The following is a 21,272-nucleotide window of genomic DNA, read 5'->3' as shown; positions in this document are numbered from 1 at the left end:
CATTAGTTATCATGCTTCGTGTGGTTTTTGTTTTGGCCAATGTCTAGCAATATCTGCTGTTCCTTATGTTGCAATACTGAAGTTGACAGGAGGAGGAGGAGGAGGAGGAGGAGGATGGTTGCTTGTTATGCTCATAAAAGCACCACAACAACTTCAACAAGTATTTGGTGCCAAAAATACACCAACAAAAGCACCTACACCCTTTTCCAAGTCACACAGCAGTGCAACGCATAGGCCTGAAGGGGCCCGCATAGAAAATAATGTGCTTTTTCTTGTCATACATTGTTGAGCGATGGCCAACATTCAATAAAAATCGCGAAGGTGTGAGCAGGAACCTGGTGATCATTATAGCGATTTTAATAAATGTTATTTTGCAGATTTAGATCTTTCTCTTCGGAACAAACTGCCCTTTATGTCCCTTCTCAAAAGGATACATCAATGGGAGGATCAGTCTTCAGCACAGTGTTGTGATGAGAAAACCTGCAGCATTTGCACCCGTCTATATGCGAATGAGATTTTTATAGACTCCTGAGAAACAGTGCAACAGTGAGAAATCACACAAGCAGGAAATTATATTGCTGGGGTCCTTTGGTGTACAAAACGACAGGGCTGCCATATTCCAAGGAAGGGACATTGTGAATTTTACCATTTTAGATAATTGAATATAGAAATAAAAATGTAATTTTAAGAACAATAAAATAAAAGATGGCCTGTGTAACAATTACGTACATCACAGATTTTACAGCGAACGTTGATTTTTTTTTTTATATAGAAGAAAAATCAGCGTACATTTTGCTACATGTAGCATGTATAATCCTCAACAGCATGGAAATGCCCGAAGCACGAATATATATCAGCTCAAGCTGTGTTTAGGCTCTCTAAGCCCCTTATGGGTAATGAAACTGCTTTCACTGAATGAGGACTCTTCCGTCATACTGGAAGCCTCATTACATTAACCCAGATCCATGAGAAACAAGCAGTTTAGTTTACATCATAAGATAGAAGGTCGCTGTATCTTAGTCGCTGTATCTTAATCTGAACAGTGAGGGAAGATATACAAATCCTGCAATGTATAATGACACTTTTTTAACCAATCTATAAAAGAACCAGTGAGATGTGTCATCCAATGGCATGTTATTCAAGCTCCGCAGCCCAAGCTAATATCAGACCAACTGGTGCAAAATTGTTTGCAGACACATGGCTGGAGTTCACAGGCCCAGTCCCAGGGACCTTGCTAGATGGTACAGTCTCATTTCCCCAAAAGAAAAGAAAAGAAAAGAAAAGGCCATTTTAACATAGTAAATGTGACAGCTCTGCCAAACACTCTTCTCTGGCCATTTCATACACAATAAAAGTCATTAGTAGTCTGATGCTGCTAAGTGGCGGTTTGTTTACTTCTCAGCTTACTGACATCAGCCACAGCTTCCCCTTCCATGTCATCCTCCCTGATAAACTACATTAATATTGTACATTCCGCTGGATTCTCCTCTCCTCTCCAGAGCCACTCATGACATTTCCAAGCCTGGACAAAGGAAACCGGGAAGCTTCTTTTACCATACAGTACTTACAAGTTTATCTACAGCTGAAAAGGAACCTTCTTAGAGCTGCAGAGAATCTAAAATACAGTTACAATTAGGCTAGGTTCACATCTGCACTACAACGCACGACACCTGGGAAACAGGGACCATGGGGAACAAAAGTAGCCCCCTCCAGAAGGAAGGACAGTGTCAGCACCAATTCAGAGCTGATTTGAGGATCTGCCGCCGAGTGATATACAAATAAGAGTTTAGTGTCACTTTAAACCACCAGTACTAGTTATCTGTGAAAAACAAGTCAGTACCAGTTGAACCAAATATAATATTATGCAGGGGTGGACAAATTATTATGGAATTCGGGAGCCAGCAGAAGTTTTAGGAACCAGCTCCACTGACAAGAACTAAAGAAAACTTCAAAAGTAATGTGCCAGCTGTCATTTTTTAGGAGCATTGACTACCTGCCTTCTGGGATTTGTCCAGCCCTATATTATTGCCCAGTAGCATATACAATACTAAAACTGGCCATACACTGCTCAGATTTTGACCGAGTCCTGCCGACTGGTCAGATTTTTCAATTGACTTTTGTCAAAAGAACCATGCCGAAAATTGTCGGGGTGATGAGCACCGGCATCCAGTAACATTCAGGCGCTCTTCAGGTATTCCAGTCACTGGAGCAGCCGCTGCTGCATACAATAACAGGAAGCAGGGATTCCCCCATCCACACTGTTTAGGATGAATGGGGGAACCAATGGTGACCCTGTGGGCTTAGCAAGAGAAGTTTGTAGAGTGTATGGCCAGCTTTACACTCACCATTCAGGTGCAGTCATTGTTCAGGTATTCTGAGAGCTGCGGGTGCAGGCTGTCAGAATATAATAACCTGGCTGTTTAGTATGTGCGTGTATGCATGTGAGATAGGGACCTTAGATTAGGGCTGAGGGGAATGTTCAATATGTGAAGTGCTGCATAAAATGTTGGCGCTATATAAATAAAAATTATAAATCCAGGGCTGGACCCTTTCCGGTTACCATGACAACAGAAAAACCCAGATGTGCTACCTGTCAGGTGGGTGCCAGTAATGGCGGCTCAGCCACAGGTTGCCGGGACTACCCACTTGTTTACAGCCATGGCAACACATCGGTGGACTCCATACCAGGAAGAGGCGTGACTATTCCCCTCCCAACTGACACAAGCTCCAGCCAATCCGGACACCTACTGTTCTCTCCAGCTGGAGCTTGCCAGACACTGTTGTTGGCAGGGTGCTGCGGCTCAATTTCTGCAGTGTGGCGGGGAGAGGGCCCGCATGTCTGGATTGGGTTGGAGCTGAGGGGGGAAATGAACAGCTTCAGTAGGAGGAGGAAGAAAGCAGGGCTCTGGTCACTACGTTTTTCCCGACAGACACGTTGACAAATGAGGGAGGGCGTTGTGCCAGGCTGGAAGGGAACATATCATTCAGCCAGTGGATGCAGAAACTCAAAGTGGACATCAATAGGAGCGTGAGTGAGGGATGCGAGTGAGGGATGCGAGTGAGGGATGCGAGTGAGGGATGCGAGTGAGGGATGCGAGTGAGGGAGAGATTCATACAGTATATATGCCCCCCTGCATTTCTCTGTACACAGAACTGTACAGCCTTACTCTATTATATCTATACCGCACTGTCCTACTACATATTATACTGCATGCCCCACTGTACTACTCTATACTGCCCTATGCTGTGTTACTGCATTACTATGTATATACTGCATACATCTTATCTATTAATAATTGTTAAAATAAATTCACAAAATGTTCTTCATTATTTTTTCTTTTTAACTGTTGCTTAACTATACATCCATCAGCAACCTATAAAGTCATATGCAGGCTGCGTATTGCCGGCTGCTAGTTCAGGATGAGATTTCTCCAGGCCTGCATTAATCATCATGCATCATGAAGTATACATAAATAGCTGGATATATCCGGATATCAGCGCGTAGTAAACCCCTGCACAGCAGCACTCAGCCAGGGATAGTCAGCACTGATACAGTCTTGGATGTATTGCTTTGCACAGCGCTGTCTGTGAACACGCTTACAGCAGGAAAGAGCAGAGTGATTATCATTTCAGCATTTCATTTCCTCTAAAGTCTTGGACAAGAACGTGGTGCCTAGCTGCAGTGTAGTCTGCAGAGAGGTCCAGGACGTGGCTGTGCTGTCTGGCAGGACTGTCTGGACCACAAGACCAGTGTAACAGAATTAGAAATCCTTTGGCCTGTAATATATGATATTTCAAAATGTGTGTTTTGGGTTTTGCCTGGAGTTCAACATGAGTTTGAGAATGTTACATAGTCGGCAGGCTTCCTTTTATGTCTAACTAGCAGTATACATTTACAGTGCATCAGCCTCAGTTCTCATATATTTCTCTGAATATTTAAAAGCATGCAGAGAACACAAGCAACATTAGGACAGAAGGATAAAGTGTAAGGAACGCAGACACAAGTAAACCGATCCCGATTACTGGGCAGTAGCACTGTACGAAGCTGTAATTGAAAGTCTGACTCGGAGCTCCATCTTATACAGTCAGTCAATGCTGCTTCACGATCGCTGGCACAGAGTGGAATTGTATTCAGCGATTACAGACTCCGGTGCAGAATGCCACACAGGACGTTCAAAGCAACAGTGCTGAATCCATTCACATAAAACACATCCAAATGGTAGAAAACCAACAAAAGTGACATTCTGAAAATCCAGAAGGGGGGCCCAATCCTGCATCATGAACAAAACCTGCAATTAAAGAAGAACTCCAGCCACATACGAATAAACTGCTCTTTACCCGTGTTTTCCAATGGCTTTAGAATTAAATAAATGATGCTCTAAAATGCTGTGTGCATGGCATCGTATAAAGCCTGACCCGAAAGATGTCCAGCTTCTGTGGATTTTGGACACTATAAAACAGAGGCCACTCCCTCATTCTACAAAAATGTATTCATTAGAAGCCTATTCACTGCTGCTGGCCAGTAATTTGTTGCATTTTGTGGCTGTGCGGTTGCATGCAGTTACATCCTAACACTATATAAGTAAATACATAGAGGGGGATTTATCAAAACTGGAGCAGACAAAATCTGGAGCAGCTGTGCATGGCAACCAATCAGCTTCTCTCTTCAGTTAAGATTTGAAAATGAAAGATAGAAGCTGATTGGTTGCCATGCACAGCTGCTCCAGTTTTGGTAAATTCTCCTCTCTGTGATTTTTTTCATCCATCTGGAGTTCTTCTTTAAGATGTAGAAGCAATCAGTCCGTATATAAACAATGCAACAACCATACGCAATATGGCCCGTCCCACTCTGATGCAATGTCAAGTCCCTGCATGCAGAGTATGCTGAAGCTTGTAGTTCCTCAAGAGAAACCACATGTTCCAGTTTGCCCTGCACGACTTCCCACCCTTGCGTGCCTGAAGCAGTCCTACACGAAACTGAACCAGATTCACAATCAACATCTGTGTTCAATTACTTCCACTGCACAGCGAACTCTGTGCACATAGCGAGCCGAGCACGTAAAGAGTTCCACCTTACCCTTTCTACGGTTGAGCCACAGCATGCAATGCCGGAACATAGCAGTGACAGACGGCATTGATTTGTGAAGTTATGATCGGAAATGGTTAGGAAAGTATTGAAATGATGATAGAGAAATGCAGATGACAGAAGAGAAAAAAAAGAGAAAACTTGAAGTCTCTGAGAACAACTCCACCTTAGGAATGCCACGGCAGGAAGATGGATTAGAATGTAGACAGCCTGCCTATGGATGTATTCCTGTACAAAGACTCCACGGGCATTCCCTCGGGCAGCCTCATCAAGTGAAAAGCAGAGTGGATGAGGAAAGCTTTGCACAATGCAGAGTTTGCTTTCATGAGTCAGCTGTTGAAATAGGAAATGTCTCCAATCTTCTGGTCTTATCCATGACTAGCACGTATCTACCCCACTGCAGAGCAACACGCTATCCCATCCCAGCACAAATATCCACAGTGCTTCGGACAAGCAACGCAGGCAGGAGCAACGGCAATCTGCAAGGCAGGGAGCACAGCTACGCACACACAGCAACACAAACAAGAGGTAGATTAATGCTCACCCTGAAAATGAAAGGTTTTCTGATCGACGGTTATAGTAAAGGTGCTGTCGTCCTCATCATCAATACCAATCACAGCCCCCTGTGGAAGAAAGAGCAGAGCGCTAAGAAGAGTAGCAGTGACATCAGCAGTACATACAGTATTACTACAGCACTGCAGCAGAGCAGTCAGGAGGGTGGACCACGCACTAGGAAGGAATGTGCAATCATCTTGCAAGCTTCCACATTTAGTAAATTGAAGAGGGCAGGAACGTGACCACCTTCCTGGCACAGCTCCACAGGTCTGGAGAAAAGGGAAGGATCATGTAAGCAGCTATTAAGTCCGCTAGGGGGTGCGCACGAGCAGAAAAAAATTGCCGTCTGGAGACGGCAACCCGCAGATGCTGCAGTGCCGTCCGTCCGTTTTTTTACTACGGGCGGACGGCAAGAGGTTAAAAAGCCTCAAAACTTAAAATACAACTTGATGCAATCTGAAAAAGCACTCAATATCGTATGTTTTTTTTATGTTCTAAAGACTTGTACAACAGGAGGTAGCTGACATAGTACATAGCTGTGGACCTCAGGGTGGAGATAGTCCTTCATCATTTCAAATTCAGCAGCCAACAAACATGTTAAAAAAAGTGTGTGTATGTAACACACACACACACACACACACACACACACACACACACACACACACACACACGGAGGGCCCGGTTGAGGACACCTAAATTCAGAAGGAAAATTGCAAGTCACCGAAGGGCCCATTAACTTGCAATTGTACCTTCTGATTACCCCACAATCTGTAGCGTAGCGATACTTTTTTCATTGGCTGCTAACAGAAGGGCACTGAAAACTGAATGGGTGTGAATGGGGCATGTTCACACCGGATTTGTTGCGTTACGTTGCTCTCTCTCCTTGTGCAGGTTGACTGGTCTGGTCTCCGCCCCCGCCTTTCTGTTTTGCAGGCAGCCTGTAGTGGGTGGAGCCTTCTGGGTCCCTAAGACAGCTCTACTCTCTGCACAGGCGATGTACAGCACAATGATGATGTCACTGCTACACATACAAAAAAGGTAATAACTAGGTTTGCAAAGACATTTGAAAAACAAAAAAGTGAAGATTTGATATGTTGTAAGGAACATCTAAAAAGGCTATTTGTGCATATGCAGTACACTGAGAAATGTGCCATTTGTCTGGAATTCCTCTTGAAAATGAGCTGTTGCCCTTCCTGGTATGCGAGTGTACCTCGGCCTTCCTGTGCCTACAGCCTCATAGCATATATCTGCAAGGAGAGATCTCAGGCACTGCTGCTTCTAACTGCTAATCTCAGAAGATTTGGTGATATAATTACTGGGCTGTTCTCTGTTCTCTTTGCTGGAGGATCTGACATGAGGAAGAATAGATTGCTTCTACTTCTGACTTCTCTTAATGCTGAGTAATCCATCTTGCGGACGGTGGTTTTCCCCTGCAGGTGGTGAGCGCGAGACGTTTACTTTAGGACAGGCTGTATGTACCTTCCTGTCTACACTTGCCGCTTCCCCTGTCTCTAATTTTGTGAATGCATTTTACTCTTTATTAATATCAGAGCTCGACAAATCCCAGGTGCCAGGACAAAATGGCAACTAGAAATTGCGTCCTGGGCTTTTGTTAGCCAGGTCCCCCACCGCTACCTCCTCCACATCAGCTCTGCTCCTCCTGTTCTCCTCCCCACTGTGTCCCCTTCAATCCCCCCTGCTTTCCTCGCCTGTATCAGCAGAGGCAGTGGGGAACGGAGGGACAGAGACCACTGCAGCCGGCGCCCAGCAGGGAGGAGAGACTGACTGCATTCCCCATGCCCCCTCTTCAGATCAACTGCCAGGTGGTCTCCCATCCAGTGGCCGGCAGCAATAGCCAGGCTGCTATTGGCTATTTTAAACTGCAGTAGCCAATAGCAGAATGGCTACTGCACCCACCCACTGCCTGCTGTCAATCAGCACAGGAGTGAACCTAAAGGAGAACATTCTGAGCTGGTTTGTTCCTAAACCAGCGTCTCTACCCTTCTGCTGCAGCGGTTTAAGGATCCTGGGTTCATCACGCTCTATACACTTTGCATGGGCTGTATATAGGACGCCAAGGAGCAGTCCATCTGTGCAGAGGAAGAGGAGACACGCTTCAGTGATCACAGAAGCAGGGAGACGGCTCAGATGGCCTGGTGAGTATAACTTTTTTTTAGCACCTAGACAAAAACATGAACTTAACCCTCGCAGTGCAGGGGTAGCCCCAATGTAAGGGTTAATAACATTTTTAATCCCTTGCTAACCGGGGTGTTTAAACCCCCTTCCTGTCCCGGCCATTTTTCAGTATTTAGCGCTGCAGTAATTTGACTGACATTTATTCCGTCATCCAACGCTGTACTGAAATTAATTCTACACCATTTTTTGGGGAGATAGAGCTTTCTTTTGGGGGTATTTAATCACCACTGGGGTTTTTTTTTATTTTTTTTACTATAGTAAAGGAAAATTTAAGTAAAATGTAAAAAAAAAAAAAAAAACTTTCCCCTATATTAAATTATAAAACATTTATTATTACCCAATTTTTTAGTGAAATATAAAAGACGGGGTCACGTCAGGTAAATAATAAGTACTGTCCTTGTCGCACTCCTTACCGATATGTCCCTTGTAGTGGGGGGTGCTTGCAGTGACTAAATGCTAAAGCCTGATGAAGGGACCCTGTGCGGTCCCTAAAGCGCTTGTTGGTCAACTTCAACAAATGAAGCGTTTGCTATCCTAAAAAGACTGGTGTGCTGGTGACATTTCTACAATTTTACGTCAGGTAAATAGACACCAAACATGTCAAGCCTTAAAATTGCGCGCACCTGCGAAATCTCAAAAAACTACAATACCCAAAATTGGCCACAGGCGACGCTTTAAAAGCTTTTACCGCTCATCAGTTTGGTGTTATCAGTGATTCAGGGCACTAAAATTATTGCTCTAACTCCGACGTTCGCGGCGATATGTAACATGTGTAGCGCAATTGACTGGTGCATCTGACGCGTATTTACTTTAATATGTGCGGAAACATGGGGGTGGGGACTTAAACATTTTAGTGGGTTTTTTTACATTTTTTTTTTATGTGAGTTTTATTTTATTTTTTCTTTACACTTAATGTTATTGCCATCACATAGGGGGCTAACAATCCACCTATGCGATAGCACAGGCACACTGACAGGTCCTCTTTATGGAGACATTAGGGGTCTCCAAGACCCCTGCCACCTGGGGCCCCCTAAAGAAGCTGATGAAGCGGAGATCTGCTTCACCAGCTTCTTCTCTGGCTATAGCTGCCAGAGGAATGACAGCTGAATGCGGAAGTAATGTATTACACATCACTTCCGCATTCAGACCTCGGAGGGAGATCAGCGAGGAAGATGCTGATCTCCCTCCCATCTTGCTCCTGACATTCACCCGTGCCGGTCCCGGGCCGCAGAGGGGGCAGCGGAGCCCAGAATTGAAGGTGAGGTGCAAGAGGAGGGTGGGCAGCACTGCAGGAGGGGGGGCGCACAGGGCAGCACGTGTAATGTACATGTGTAACAGCCGTTACCAGCTGTTTACATTTGACAGTTCTATTCTGCCCTGGGGGCACGCACAAGCAGAAAAAAAAAAAGCTGTTTATTTATGGCGACCCACCAATGGGAGCTTGCCGCCCGTCCATTTTTTTTACAACGGGCGGACGGCAAGCAGTTAAACCTTGCAGTGTGGGGGTAGTCAGAATGCAAGTGTCCTTGTCTTTTTTACCTGGGGAAAGGCTTTAAACATATAGACCTATAAAATAAACACTATTCATGCTAATGGTGCTATCAGTGATTTTCCTACAGAAAACGGCAGGGGGACTGCTGTGAATTACGACACTCTGACATCATTGTTGACCTATTGTATAAACCCGCTATGAGTCAGTAGGAGTTGCTGACAGCGACAGCTAATGAGTCACATCGGCCAGGTTAGTCTTTTGTAAACAGTCTATTCTGAGTTCTTGGATTTTTTTCCTAAGTGTAAGTGTAGAATTGCCACTATAGATGTTTCTAGGCAAAGCACATCTAAAAATGGCATAACACATACAAATCAACCCCCAAGTTGTTCTTTCTTCTACCCTATACACATAGATAAGGATCAAATGCTGAATGCATAGTTTCAAATATTTTCTGGTGCCCCTGACTACTGCAAAGTAATGTTATTTGCACAAACACTTGCTATCATATGTTGAATGGTCATATAAAACCCTGCTGCTGCTATTGGGGTTCAAAACTATGTAATTGCGGAATGTCGCATTATGCAAGGTCAGTACTACAGGTAAATACCAGTATTATTACTAGCCCAGGTTAGGCAACAAATTGCACTACGTGCAGAAAAAAAGAAAGCAAGTCAAAGTGCAGCTTACATGGCATCTACTGGAGGTCACCTCAGATATGTACAGGTGATGCGATTATTAGATCAGAAGTGCAGATTAGCTACCTGCGTAAAAATTCACCAAACATGACCTGCTAAGGCTAGGGTCACACCTAGGCAATTTATCATGTTGATTTAGCAGCACAATATCACACAAAACATTAAAGTCTATGGAAGCTGTTCACACCTTTGCGATTTGTCAAGTGGTAGAAAAATCGCCTGTCGCGCCAAAGGGTGCAGGAGCCATTTTCGGCCAGTTGTTGCGCGATTTGGGTCCCATAGACATCTCTATGCATTGTCAATCGTGCAGTTTTCAAAGCGAAATCGCCCAAACAGAAATGCGTGACAACCGCACGAAAACAGCTCACCAGCTCAATAGCCTAGGTGAGAACCTAGCCTAAAAGGGACTTGGACAGGTATGGGAAAGTGCAGCACTAGTTCACCATGAAATGGCACTGCTGCCACCTACAGGCCACCGGGGGAAATGACCTGTTAAAAAAACACCAAAGCTCAGCACTAGTGCATTAAAAAAATAATAACGTGTATTTCCACTTTTGCAGCCAAATTGGGAAAACACTAATTTTATATTTGCTACATGTTTCCATTCACATAGCATAACTAAACAAAAAATAAAAAATTGCTGCCAACATATTACTTGCCGTGTCCTGAAAGAAACGTTTTTCTCTAAACTGGTTTTTCCTCTGGGAAAAGGGGGCCGGGGAGTTTTACCATAATTAACCCTGTCTTTAATGTGCTGGCAGATCTCATTATCAGCTGTAAACTATATCTGAACACTGTGTCCGAACAAAGGTCTAGAGGTATTGTTTGTTAAAGAGAGCAAGCTCAGTCCATACCTTGCCTTTCTATGAAGCTATGGGGACAGACAGTTTCCTGTCAATTTGAAAATGTACAGAGATGCTTGCAGTCTGTTCAGAGGCCAGCTAAACAAATATCTAAAGTAGCGTTTCTCACAGCACCCTTTAAAAGTATGCAACATCTTTAGGCACCCCAGTCTAAGGGGTCATAGGTTTTAAGGGGGGCCCTAGACAAAAACACCCAAAATATTGTGTTTCCCGCTTCACATCAAAGTGCCTCCTTCAAATCAAGATTTCCCCCCTTCACATCAGAGTTCCCCGTTTACATCAGGAGTCCCCTTCACATCACATCCCACTACCACAACATTTCTCCCTGGCTGAGAAGGCTGATCTAAAAAGGTAAGAAATATTTTTAGGTATGCTGTATGAATGGGAACCCAAACCTATTGAGGGGTTTTCTCAAATTTGAATTTAAAAGTGGAAATACACTTTAACAGGAATATTCTACACTATATACTGTACATGCATCAATTTAAAAACTAACAAACCCGAACAAAGCCACAAAAGTCCAAATGCACTTGCTAAAGCCAAATAGTTTATTATTATACATGATAAAAGGTAATAAGAACAAAATAAAAGTGACTGTTTTATGACTGCGCTGAAAATATGCCATTTGGTCTTTGCCCTGTGATCACACGACACTGGATACAGAGTCATAAAAACCTAAAATGGTTATCTATTAATTAACCGCACCACACATCAGATGCCCATGTCAGCAACTATGTTATTCCTCTGGGTCCGATTCTAAAAACAGCTCAGTACAGAGTACATGACAGGGAGCCGGTGTTATACCGTCTCTGGATATAAATGGTGCAAACGAATCCTAGAATAAAACATGGAGGATGCCACTGCTGACCTCCTTCTGACAATGCTAGCTGCCCGACTGTCACAGGCTTTAGTACACAGCCACAGGCAAGAATGCAGATTATAGAAGTTTTCTTAAAATAGAAAAAGAGATGGAAGACACAGAGTCCTAAATCTCTTATTATGCAGCCCCTGTTATGAATGAACAGGAATCCTCTATACTGAGTGATTCTGTTTATTGTTAAATTGAGGGAATAGTATTGGTTACTATGTACACAATCATGAATGAACAGGAGGTGATGTAGAGCACTTCTTATTCATTCATAATTGGGGGACACAAACAAACAATCAGCAATCGCTTGTACTCCGCTCTCCATCCTGACTCGCCGTGACATGAGGCTGAGCTGGCGGTGCGGAGAGCTCGGCCACCTGTGACAGCTGGTTTTTTTTTTTGTTTAATCAAACCCTGAATCCCCTCCAAGTCTAAAGTGGTCATTCATACACAGTAATAAAAGCACATACATACATACATTACATACATACATACATACATACAGGCACTTCAAAAAAGTTGTTGCATAATTTATATTTACAGCATAAATAAATTTACCTATTAAAAATCTATACTTACCCTGAGACGGACACAGCCTCTCCGGGACCCTCTCATCATTTTGTCTTTTGACTGAAAGAAAGAAAGAAAAAAGAAAAGTATTAGCTGATCATGTTGCGAACAATCCTACGGAAAATAACTCATACCCATTAGATGTTCACCCTCTATCCAGCCAGTTCACTACAGGGACCAGAGTATTTAAAGTACAATGAAACCTTCCCTTTTTATTGCATATATCTACTCCGAGCAAGCAGTAGATATATGCAAAAAGATAAAAAGTCACCAAAAAAGTAGTTACTTACCTGTGTCTCCGCCGCTCCTGTCCAAAGATCTGAAAAATTCTCGAGCGGCCGCAAAGGATCATGGGGCGGCCACATGCACAGTGCAGATCCTCAGCCGGGAGAAGAGGAGTCAATGCACACAGATTGGCAGCGTGTACGCACACAGACTTTGTTGGACAGGAAGACACAGGAGTCAGCGCTGGATCAGAGACCAGCACCATTATGCTTACTCAGACGATTACTCACTTGTCTGAGGTCAGGCATCACAAGCCAAGATCTCATAATAAAGATGACATTATATGAAACTGTTGGTTAGATCTGGACAGTGGAGACTTAATTGTGTATAATATGCCCATTTGTCGATGTCCTCACCTTCCAGTTCCATTCAGCAGGGAGGAGATTGATAAATGCATGTTCAATGGTCTCGCTCCCCTCTACCCGCAGACACCTGTGATGCCTGGCCCGCAGGAAGGGCAACAGAGCCCGGGAAGCAAGGCGGGGTGTCCTGTCAGGGGGAGGGGGATCGAATCTTCATTGCCCCCTGGAAGCAATCTAGCAGCAGCTCAGCCCCCAGAATGGCTTTCAGTGTAAAGCTGACTGTCAGATTTACACAGATTAACAGAGTCCTGGCGGTCTGTTTAGAGGGGCCCTCTGCCAGCAACATACTCAGTAGCCCAGTAAGGTTAAAGTCAGTCGCTACACCTATTTACATAACTAGGACGAGGTTTAAGCTGCTCATACACTGGTAGATTTTCTTACGAATGTTCATACGAAAAATCTTGTCAGATCATTCGATAATGCCACCAGAGACTTCTAGAATGTCGTTCACAATGAATGGAGTTTCTCAAATGAAAAGCACATTTACTATCCCGCTCCTTCCATCTTTTTTCATCACGCTCTTTGAAAATGATCGGCAGTTTGACCCCAATAACTATCAGAAGATCAAACAAACGTTCCAAACATATTTTTTTTCCTGAACATGACTCTACTGATGTATGGTCGGCTTTAGAACAAAATTCTACAGTGCTTTTCTGGGCCCACCACAATGATATACACGCACAGGAGGACATGTTGTGGAAAGCCAGTCATCAGGATTGTAGCAGTAAATTCGGGTGATACAGCCATGCAAGATGAGGACTCCGGCGGGGACCAGGCCCAAAAACTCTGCCACTGTGCATAAAAATGTCCACACATTGAACAAACAAGTATTCTCAGGAAAGTGAAAGGATTTCCTGGCCATTAAGTAACAATCATATGATGAAGGTTGGGATGACGCATCACATGGAACGCTTAAGGGAAATGATTCCTGGAACGGATTCAGCCACACAGATATGAAAGTTATTTGCTGGCACAATTTCATTTTCATAAAGAACCAGATAACACACTGCAGTCTCCCTTCTTCCAGTCATCTGATGGAACACTCCTGCAATAACCAGGACTGACTTTCATCATTGCAAATCCACCATGTTAGATAGTCTTGTGACACCTTCCACCTGTTAGATATTCTTGTGACACCTTCCACCATGTTAGATAGTCTTGTGACACCTTCCACCATGTTAGATAGTCTTGTGACACCTTCCTTCCACCATGTTAGATAGTCTTGTGACACCTTCCACCATGTTAGATATTCTTTTGACACCTTCCACCATGTTAGATAGTCTTGTGACACCTTCCAGCATGTTAGATACTCTTGTATCACCATGTTAGATATTCTTGTGACACCTTCCAGCATGTTAGATATTCTTGTGACACTTTCCACCATGTTAGATATTCTTGTGACACATTCCACCATGTTAGATATTCTTGTGACACCTTCCAGCATGTTAGATATTCTTGTGACACTTTCCACCATGTTAGATATTCTTGTGACACATTCCACCATGTTAGATATTCTTGTGACACCTTCCAGCATGTTAGATAGTCTTGTGACACCTTCTACCATGTTAGATAGTCTTGTGACACCTTCTACCATGTTAGATATTCTTGTGACACCTTCCAGCATGTTAGATATTCTTGTGACACCTTCCACCATGTTAGATAGTCTTGTGACACCTTCTACCATGTTAGATAGTCTTGTGACACCTTCTACCATGTTAGATATTCTTGTGACACCTTCCAGCATGAGCTCCCCAACAGTAAACTTCTGCATGCAATAAATAATACATTGGAGGCAGGAACAGCACAAAACTGACTCATTTCAAACTCTGCAATGTAAACTTGTATTTGTATTTAACTACCTCGTCAATGTAAATACAGCAATCTCCTTGTGCCTACCCTCGGCTTCTTTCTATAGCACCAGGGATCCCCCAAAACCCGGGGGAGCCCTATTATGCAAACAATAACTTTGGCTAAAATGTACCACTTCGTCCCACCCTCAGCAGCACCTCACTATTTCCCCTGTATGCTATGATGGACAGCCCCCCCAGCCAATATTAAGGAGGAGGACGTAGAAGTAGGCTGGTCAAAAAACTTCTTCACAGAGATAGAGTTATAACTAGGGATACACTGATACTAGTATCGGTGTCGATACCGAGTATTTGGGCGGGTACTCATACTTGCTCCGATACCTTCACTGATTCCAGGACTTCCGGTCCTGGAAGATTTCCCCTGACTGGCAGTGCCATAGGGGAATATAGAGCCGGCTTCCCGTGCAATCAGGAAGCTGGGTGGCAAGTAATGACCTGCCTCCCGGCTTCCTGATTGGCCAGGAAGCCGGCTTCCTGGCCAAGCAGCGTGGAGCCGGCCGAACAGCCGGCTCCATTCTGATTGGCTGGGAAGCTGGCTTTTCCAGCCAATCAGCATGGAACCGGCTTCTCGGCCAATCAGGAAGCTGAGAGGCAGGGCATTACTTGACGCCTGGCTTCCTGATTGGCCGGGAAGGCGGCTCGATGCTGATTAGCTGGGAAGCAGGTTTCCGGCAAAGCTGAAACAGGCCAGACAACATGGAGCCAGCTTCTCGGGCAATCAGATTGCCCGGGATGCCGACTCCATGGCAGCGGAAGCACTGGTATCAGTACTCGCTATCGGCGAGTACCGAAAGCAAAGTATCGGTACTCGATACCAAAAAAACGGTAACGGTGCATCCCTAGTTATAACGGATATATAAAACTGATATAAAAAAGTTATATAAAATGAGGTGGAGGGATCCGCCATTCATGATGTTTAACGTGGATGGGGAAGGAGAAGAACAGGATCAGTGTATGGCCAGCCTTAGTGAAGACACCATCACATCCACTACAAGCATTCAGGAACATGAGGTCCCACCAGACAGAAAACTAGTCACCCCGCTGGCTCTACCTAACCCGTGCAATGAACTGAAATCTAACCAATGTTATCACCCTGCCTAGTTCTCTTCTATGAACTACAGAACACCCCCTCCTATAAGGGAGGAAGAGAGAGAGGTATTTGTAGTACAATTCAGGGTATGAGGGAACATTTGTGACACTACTCACAGTGCAGTACTCTGTGACATGGCCACTTATCACGCAGGACTATATTATTAGAGGGACAGTGTGCGGGGCCCTCAGCAAGTTTTGTCATTCTATTGTGTGTCATTTTTCAGGGCTGCAGCAGAAGGGAGCCTGGAAAGGGCAAGTATACATTCAGTGCAGGACTTGTTCAGGGCTGTCTTTAAGCAGAACTCCGGGCAAAAGTGTTCTTAACCCTTGCAGTGGGGCAACCTCCGCACTACAAGGGTTAAGTGCTTGTTTTTCTCAAGGTGCTAAAAGAAAAGAAAAAAAAGTTACACTCACTCGATCCTCTGAGCCAGCTTTCTCTTAGACTGGTGCCTGGAGCATCTCTACCCCCTCCTCTGCAACGGTCTAAGGTCCTGAGAGTGACATACCAGCGCTGCAGCGGAGGAGGAGACAGGCTTCAGGGACTGGAGTAACAGCCAGTCGCCTCCAAGGACCGGGTGACAATATTTTTTTTTTAGTACCTAGACAAATATGAGCAGTTAACCCTTGCAGAGCTGGGGTTGCTCCACGGCAAGGGTTAGGAACACTTTTGCCCGGAGTTCTTCTTTAAGACAGCCTTGAACAAGTTCTGCAGTGAATCCATACTTGCCCTTCCTAGGCTCTCCCGCTGTTGCTGCCCCACTGCAAGGATTAGGAACACTTTTGCTGTAAAACTGACCTCCAGGATGCAGCCCACTTTGCACATACAGCTTTGTCCCCCTCCCCATTAAAGCCACCACAATCATTTTGTAAATGATCTCTCAGTAAATATGTGCGATGTCATCCATAATAGCAAATCATTGGCGCCCCAGCAAAGGAAACAGGGACACAGTCAGGTGAAAGGCAGGATCATTAAGTCATTTCTTTAAGCTAAGCCTATGAAGAAGGAACACGAGCTACATACTGCTGTCAGCAGGTCAGTATAGTATATACTGTAACAACCTTACAAAAGGATGGTTCATCATTGTTAGCTGGAGAGACACTTTAAGTCTTAAAGTGACCCGGTTTACACACTTTAATGGTTAGGTCGTTTTCAATCGAAAGCACAACGTGTACATTTGGCTCCCTGGCCAAAAATCTGTCAATGCAATTCAAACAGCCTCCAGGGTTCCCTCGTCACGTGACACAGACAGGGCTCTGACCTCCTGGGCGAGCCATTCACCTTAACCTGGATGCATTCTACACGAGTCTGTCACAGCTGGGCGTGTCCCACCATTCTCTGGGTGCGGCCAGCCAGACACAGAACACTTTGGCTAGCGCCCGCCCTCACGCTTGTTGGCCAATGCACTGAGGAGGCGTGCACTAATTGGCTACTGCCTCGTCAACTCCGCTCTCTGATTGGTTGGAACCGGACAACTCCGCGACTGTTATCAAAGGATTGCCACCTCACAACGAGAAGAGCGCGCGCAAAGCTATGCCGCCCGCGCCGTGTCCTCACCGTGTAATAGGATAGAAGGCCGGCGTTGTAGTCCAACACGAACCAACGATACTGCCAACCTTTCATTACGTTCGTCCATTTACTCAGCGGACCCTCCATGATAGACGCCATCTTGAAGTCGTGAAATAACAACACACGTCCGGACGTGCGTCTCGCGTCAGCTGCACAGCGGGCGGGGACGACTAGGAAAGTGGGCGCGGTCGTCCAGGAGAGTGGGCGCGGTTTTGGCAGTCTGTGGGCGTGGCGCTGACGTCATGCAGTGGTACAAGCCGTTGCTAGGCGCTGCTTGGATGCTGGAATGAGATGCTGAGAGTGAAGATGCTGGATGCACACCATTCTATTAAAAAGAAGCAAACAATATAAAATAACAACATTATTATGATAGACGCCATCTTGAAGTCGTGAAATAACAACACACGTCCGGACGTGCGTCTCGCGTCAGCTGCACAGCGGGCGGGGACGACTAGGAAAGTGGGCGCGGTCGTCCAGGAGAGTGGGCGCGGTTTTGGCAGTCTGTGGGCGTGGCGCTGACGTCATGCAGTGGTACAAGCCGTTGCTAGGCGCTGCTTGGATGCTGGAATGAGATGCTGAGAGTGAAGATGCTGGATGCACACCATTCTATTAAAAAGAAGCAAACAATATAAAATAACAACATTATAATGTACTTATTATTTAAAATCTTAAATAAAAATATATATCAAATATATATTTTTTGTTTTGGAAAGAGTCATATTTTCCGTTGGGCTTATTTTTCTGTCTGTGACTCCATTTGAGAGATTTCCCCTCACTTCCTGTTTTGCCTACAAAAAGTTCACCATAATGTGCAAATATGCATATGGCTGCCCAGAGTGCCATAGGCAGTGTGTAAAAAAAATATTGCTAGTGAGAAGACATACAAAATCTCTTCTACCAAAAAAAAGTAAATCTGCCTACTAGGAAACAAAAATCATCTGAGCCGGGTAGATTCCACGCTGAACAAGAGAAATCTGAGGGGCTGGTGTATACAGATTCTCCTGGGTACAGCTGGGCGAATAGTGTCTGCATGGCATTGCAGCCACTAGATGGCACTGAGGAGAACAGGAAATTCCTATGCTCCTCTATCTCCATCCAGCAGCTGTAATGCTGTGTGAATGGCTTCCACCATATATACTACAGCCTCTTAGATTTCTCTCATTCAGCGTGGAATCTGCATCATCTACATCAGTCCCTGAGTGTGTATGACCAGCCTGAGTCCTGCAAAACATGACTGACGACGACTCCTGACAGGGATCCCATGGTTCTTCAGTAGGAGACCCTGCCACCACCCTTCCTGAGGGAAGAGGGGATATAGTGGTCATGTGACCGCCATAAAACCAAGTCAAAAAAAGGTCATTCAAATGTATTTCTGATAATAAAACGAATTGTCCATGCATAAAAAAAAACCTCTAGTAAACATGAGCACAAATTCATATACTGAAATGTTCACATACACTCTAATTCTGATTGGTTACCGTAGTTTGAATAACACCATTACATGTTGGAATACTAACTGAATAGTCTCATGGAAACATTCAGGAAGTGATAGAAACTCTTGCTCCTGATTCTTAAAGTAGAACTGAAGCCACAACTTTTTTTTTTAGTTTTGGATAGAGTAAGGGAGGGGTACAACCCCTATCAGTTTGTTTCCTGCCCTCCGTGTCCCAATGGGAAGATTAACCTTCACCTTCTGTCCCATAGCTACAACAGGAAGTGAGGGAAATCCCTGGTGGTCAGCAGGGCCACCAGAACTAATGTCTCCATTGGAAGATTTCCCTTCAGTTTCTGTCCAACAGCCACAACAGGGTGTGAAAGGTAATTCCTCTAAAGTGAGGGAAATCCCATGTGGTCAGGAGGGTCACTAGAACTAGTGTCCCCATTGGAATATTTCCCATCTTTTCCTGTTCTGGCGACAACCCAATATTTGCTTTCACTTTCAGTGATAATGGTCACTAGGAGAGAAGCAAATCTCCCTAATAGGAACACAGACAGCAATAAAAACCAGTGGCCAGTGTTAGAATCCCTCTCCACTCTGTCCAGAACTAAAAAACAAAGGGTTTGGCTTCAGTTGCACTGAGTGAAGATGTTTCTTTTCTATGTTGGTTATGTTATTGGTTGTTATAGTTAAATACGTTTGCAGTGGATTGTAATTCTGTATGATGTAGGAGACTATATGAATGAATTCATAAACAATGGCTGCTGGACAACCTGCTAATATGTTTAAAAATAACATCAACTATATTCTCAATGACAGCAGTTTGTAGGGAAAGAGATACAGTATATATTCATGTATCATGTATGCTAATAATTCACCCCTCCCTGAAGCCTATGATAAGGTACAAGATCCAATACAATTCCTTAGGTACAGTTTATTAGAACACGGCGTAAGTGCAGCCAATCAGTTAGTGAAGGGCCACACATCTTTGTATAGTTGACATTTCTATTATATGTAAACGCCTTAAAAAAAAACAACAACATATAGAATACTGATAAATACACTATAATTTAGCAGGTTATCAATGCAATTTGGTGTAGCTCAGCTGCAGCATGCCCTCCTCATCTTCTCTTGCCTGCATGTGGTTTGCTATGATTGGCTGCCTTGGGTCTTCACCAACCAATGACAAGCAGCCATCTGTTTGTGAACTAGTTTGAGAGTAGAATCTATTTACAGTGTAAGCCACATGGGTCCTGCACATCACCTGCCTGGCTACCTGTTGCTTTCTCAATTGCTCCCGATACATTTCTACAGGTATGCCAGATATTCTGTGTAGATGGAGATCTCTTCTGTTTAGAACATTTATTATATATGTATCTTATATTTCTGCTTCACTATGTGTTGCATCTACACTATTTCTGCATATTTTGTGTTTTTTATTTATGACATGCATATTTTACTTTCAGTGCACCTTATATCAATGATTTGTAATGCTTTTCAAGTGTATGTGTGTGTGTTTTCCATTATAAAGCATTGCACAGCAATCCCATTTGTAGCAGTAAGCCTTATAATGTGCCTGGGGAGCCTCTGTATAAGTAATATTATCATATAACCTGCTCATTTGATAGGTAAGAAGTAATGAGGAGGATGGATCTTTATCCCGCAATGTAATTACTTCCATTCAAGTGTGAGGAACCTATACTTGTATGCTGTATATATACCAAGATATTGTATGTAAAACATTTGTCTATGAGGAATATACAGTATATATATTATTGTTGATAAGTTAGAAAGCATTTATTCACAATTATGGAGTGCTGGTAATCCATCTACATATTTAAAGCCCATCTCTGGGCAAACAAAAAAAGTACCCTGGCACTGTTAGGCTGAGTTCACACCATTTTCTGGACCAGATCTGGAACATAGTGCATTGCGTTTTTGCCACGTTTATACCGCGATTTTACATTGATTTTGCCGCGTTTTGAATTTTTCCTTTTTTTAAGCTTAAAATGGTCTTACAGGTGCGTTCCGGTGTATTCCACTGCGTTCCATGTGTTTTTAATGCATTTTTTATGCGTTCCAGTGCACTCCAGACCAGACAAAATAGGACAAACAGTATTTTTCTGGTCTGGTACGGACTGCGCTGGTGGCAACAGAGGCCAGAAATAGCAAAGGGATACACTGGGATGCATTTTGGGTCCGGAAACAGTCTGGTCTGCTCTGGAGGTAATCTAGATGTGGTGTGAATGGGCCCTTATGGTTTAGTACCTGCTTTTGTCTAGGGTACTGGAGTAAAACAGATTTACTTACCTGATCCTCTCTCCTGCTGGCTCCC

The 21,272-nt window shown here is 44.1% G+C and overlaps 1 protein-coding gene across 1 annotated transcript in view; it reads right to left on the bottom strand.

The window, feature by feature from the left end:
* OSBPL9 (oxysterol binding protein like 9) overlaps positions 1 to 17,666 on the bottom strand; it is a 104,805-nt gene extending 87,139 nt beyond the window's left edge. Inside the window, exons 1-3 of the mRNA XM_018552453.1 lie at positions 17,488 to 17,666; positions 12,335 to 12,385; positions 5,631 to 5,709 (exon numbers count right to left, since the gene is read on the bottom strand). Coding sequence (XP_018407955.1) covers positions 5,631 to 5,709; positions 12,335 to 12,385; positions 17,488 to 17,598 — 241 coding nt within the window. The 5' untranslated portion in view covers positions 17,599 to 17,666. The remainder of the gene's footprint in view (positions 1 to 5,630; positions 5,710 to 12,334; positions 12,386 to 17,487) is intronic.
* Between the last annotated feature and the right edge of the window lie 3,606 nt (positions 17,667 to 21,272).

The sequence above is a fragment of the Nanorana parkeri genome, unplaced genomic scaffold (assembly GCF_000935625.1).
Source record: "Nanorana parkeri isolate BGI_ZX_2015 unplaced genomic scaffold, ASM93562v1 scaffold89, whole genome shotgun sequence".
In the NCBI taxonomy this organism is placed as follows: Eukaryota; Metazoa; Chordata; class Amphibia; order Anura; family Dicroglossidae; genus Nanorana; species Nanorana parkeri.
The sequence above is the reverse complement of the archived record's forward strand: the minus strand, read 5'-3'. Positions and strand labels throughout refer to the sequence as shown.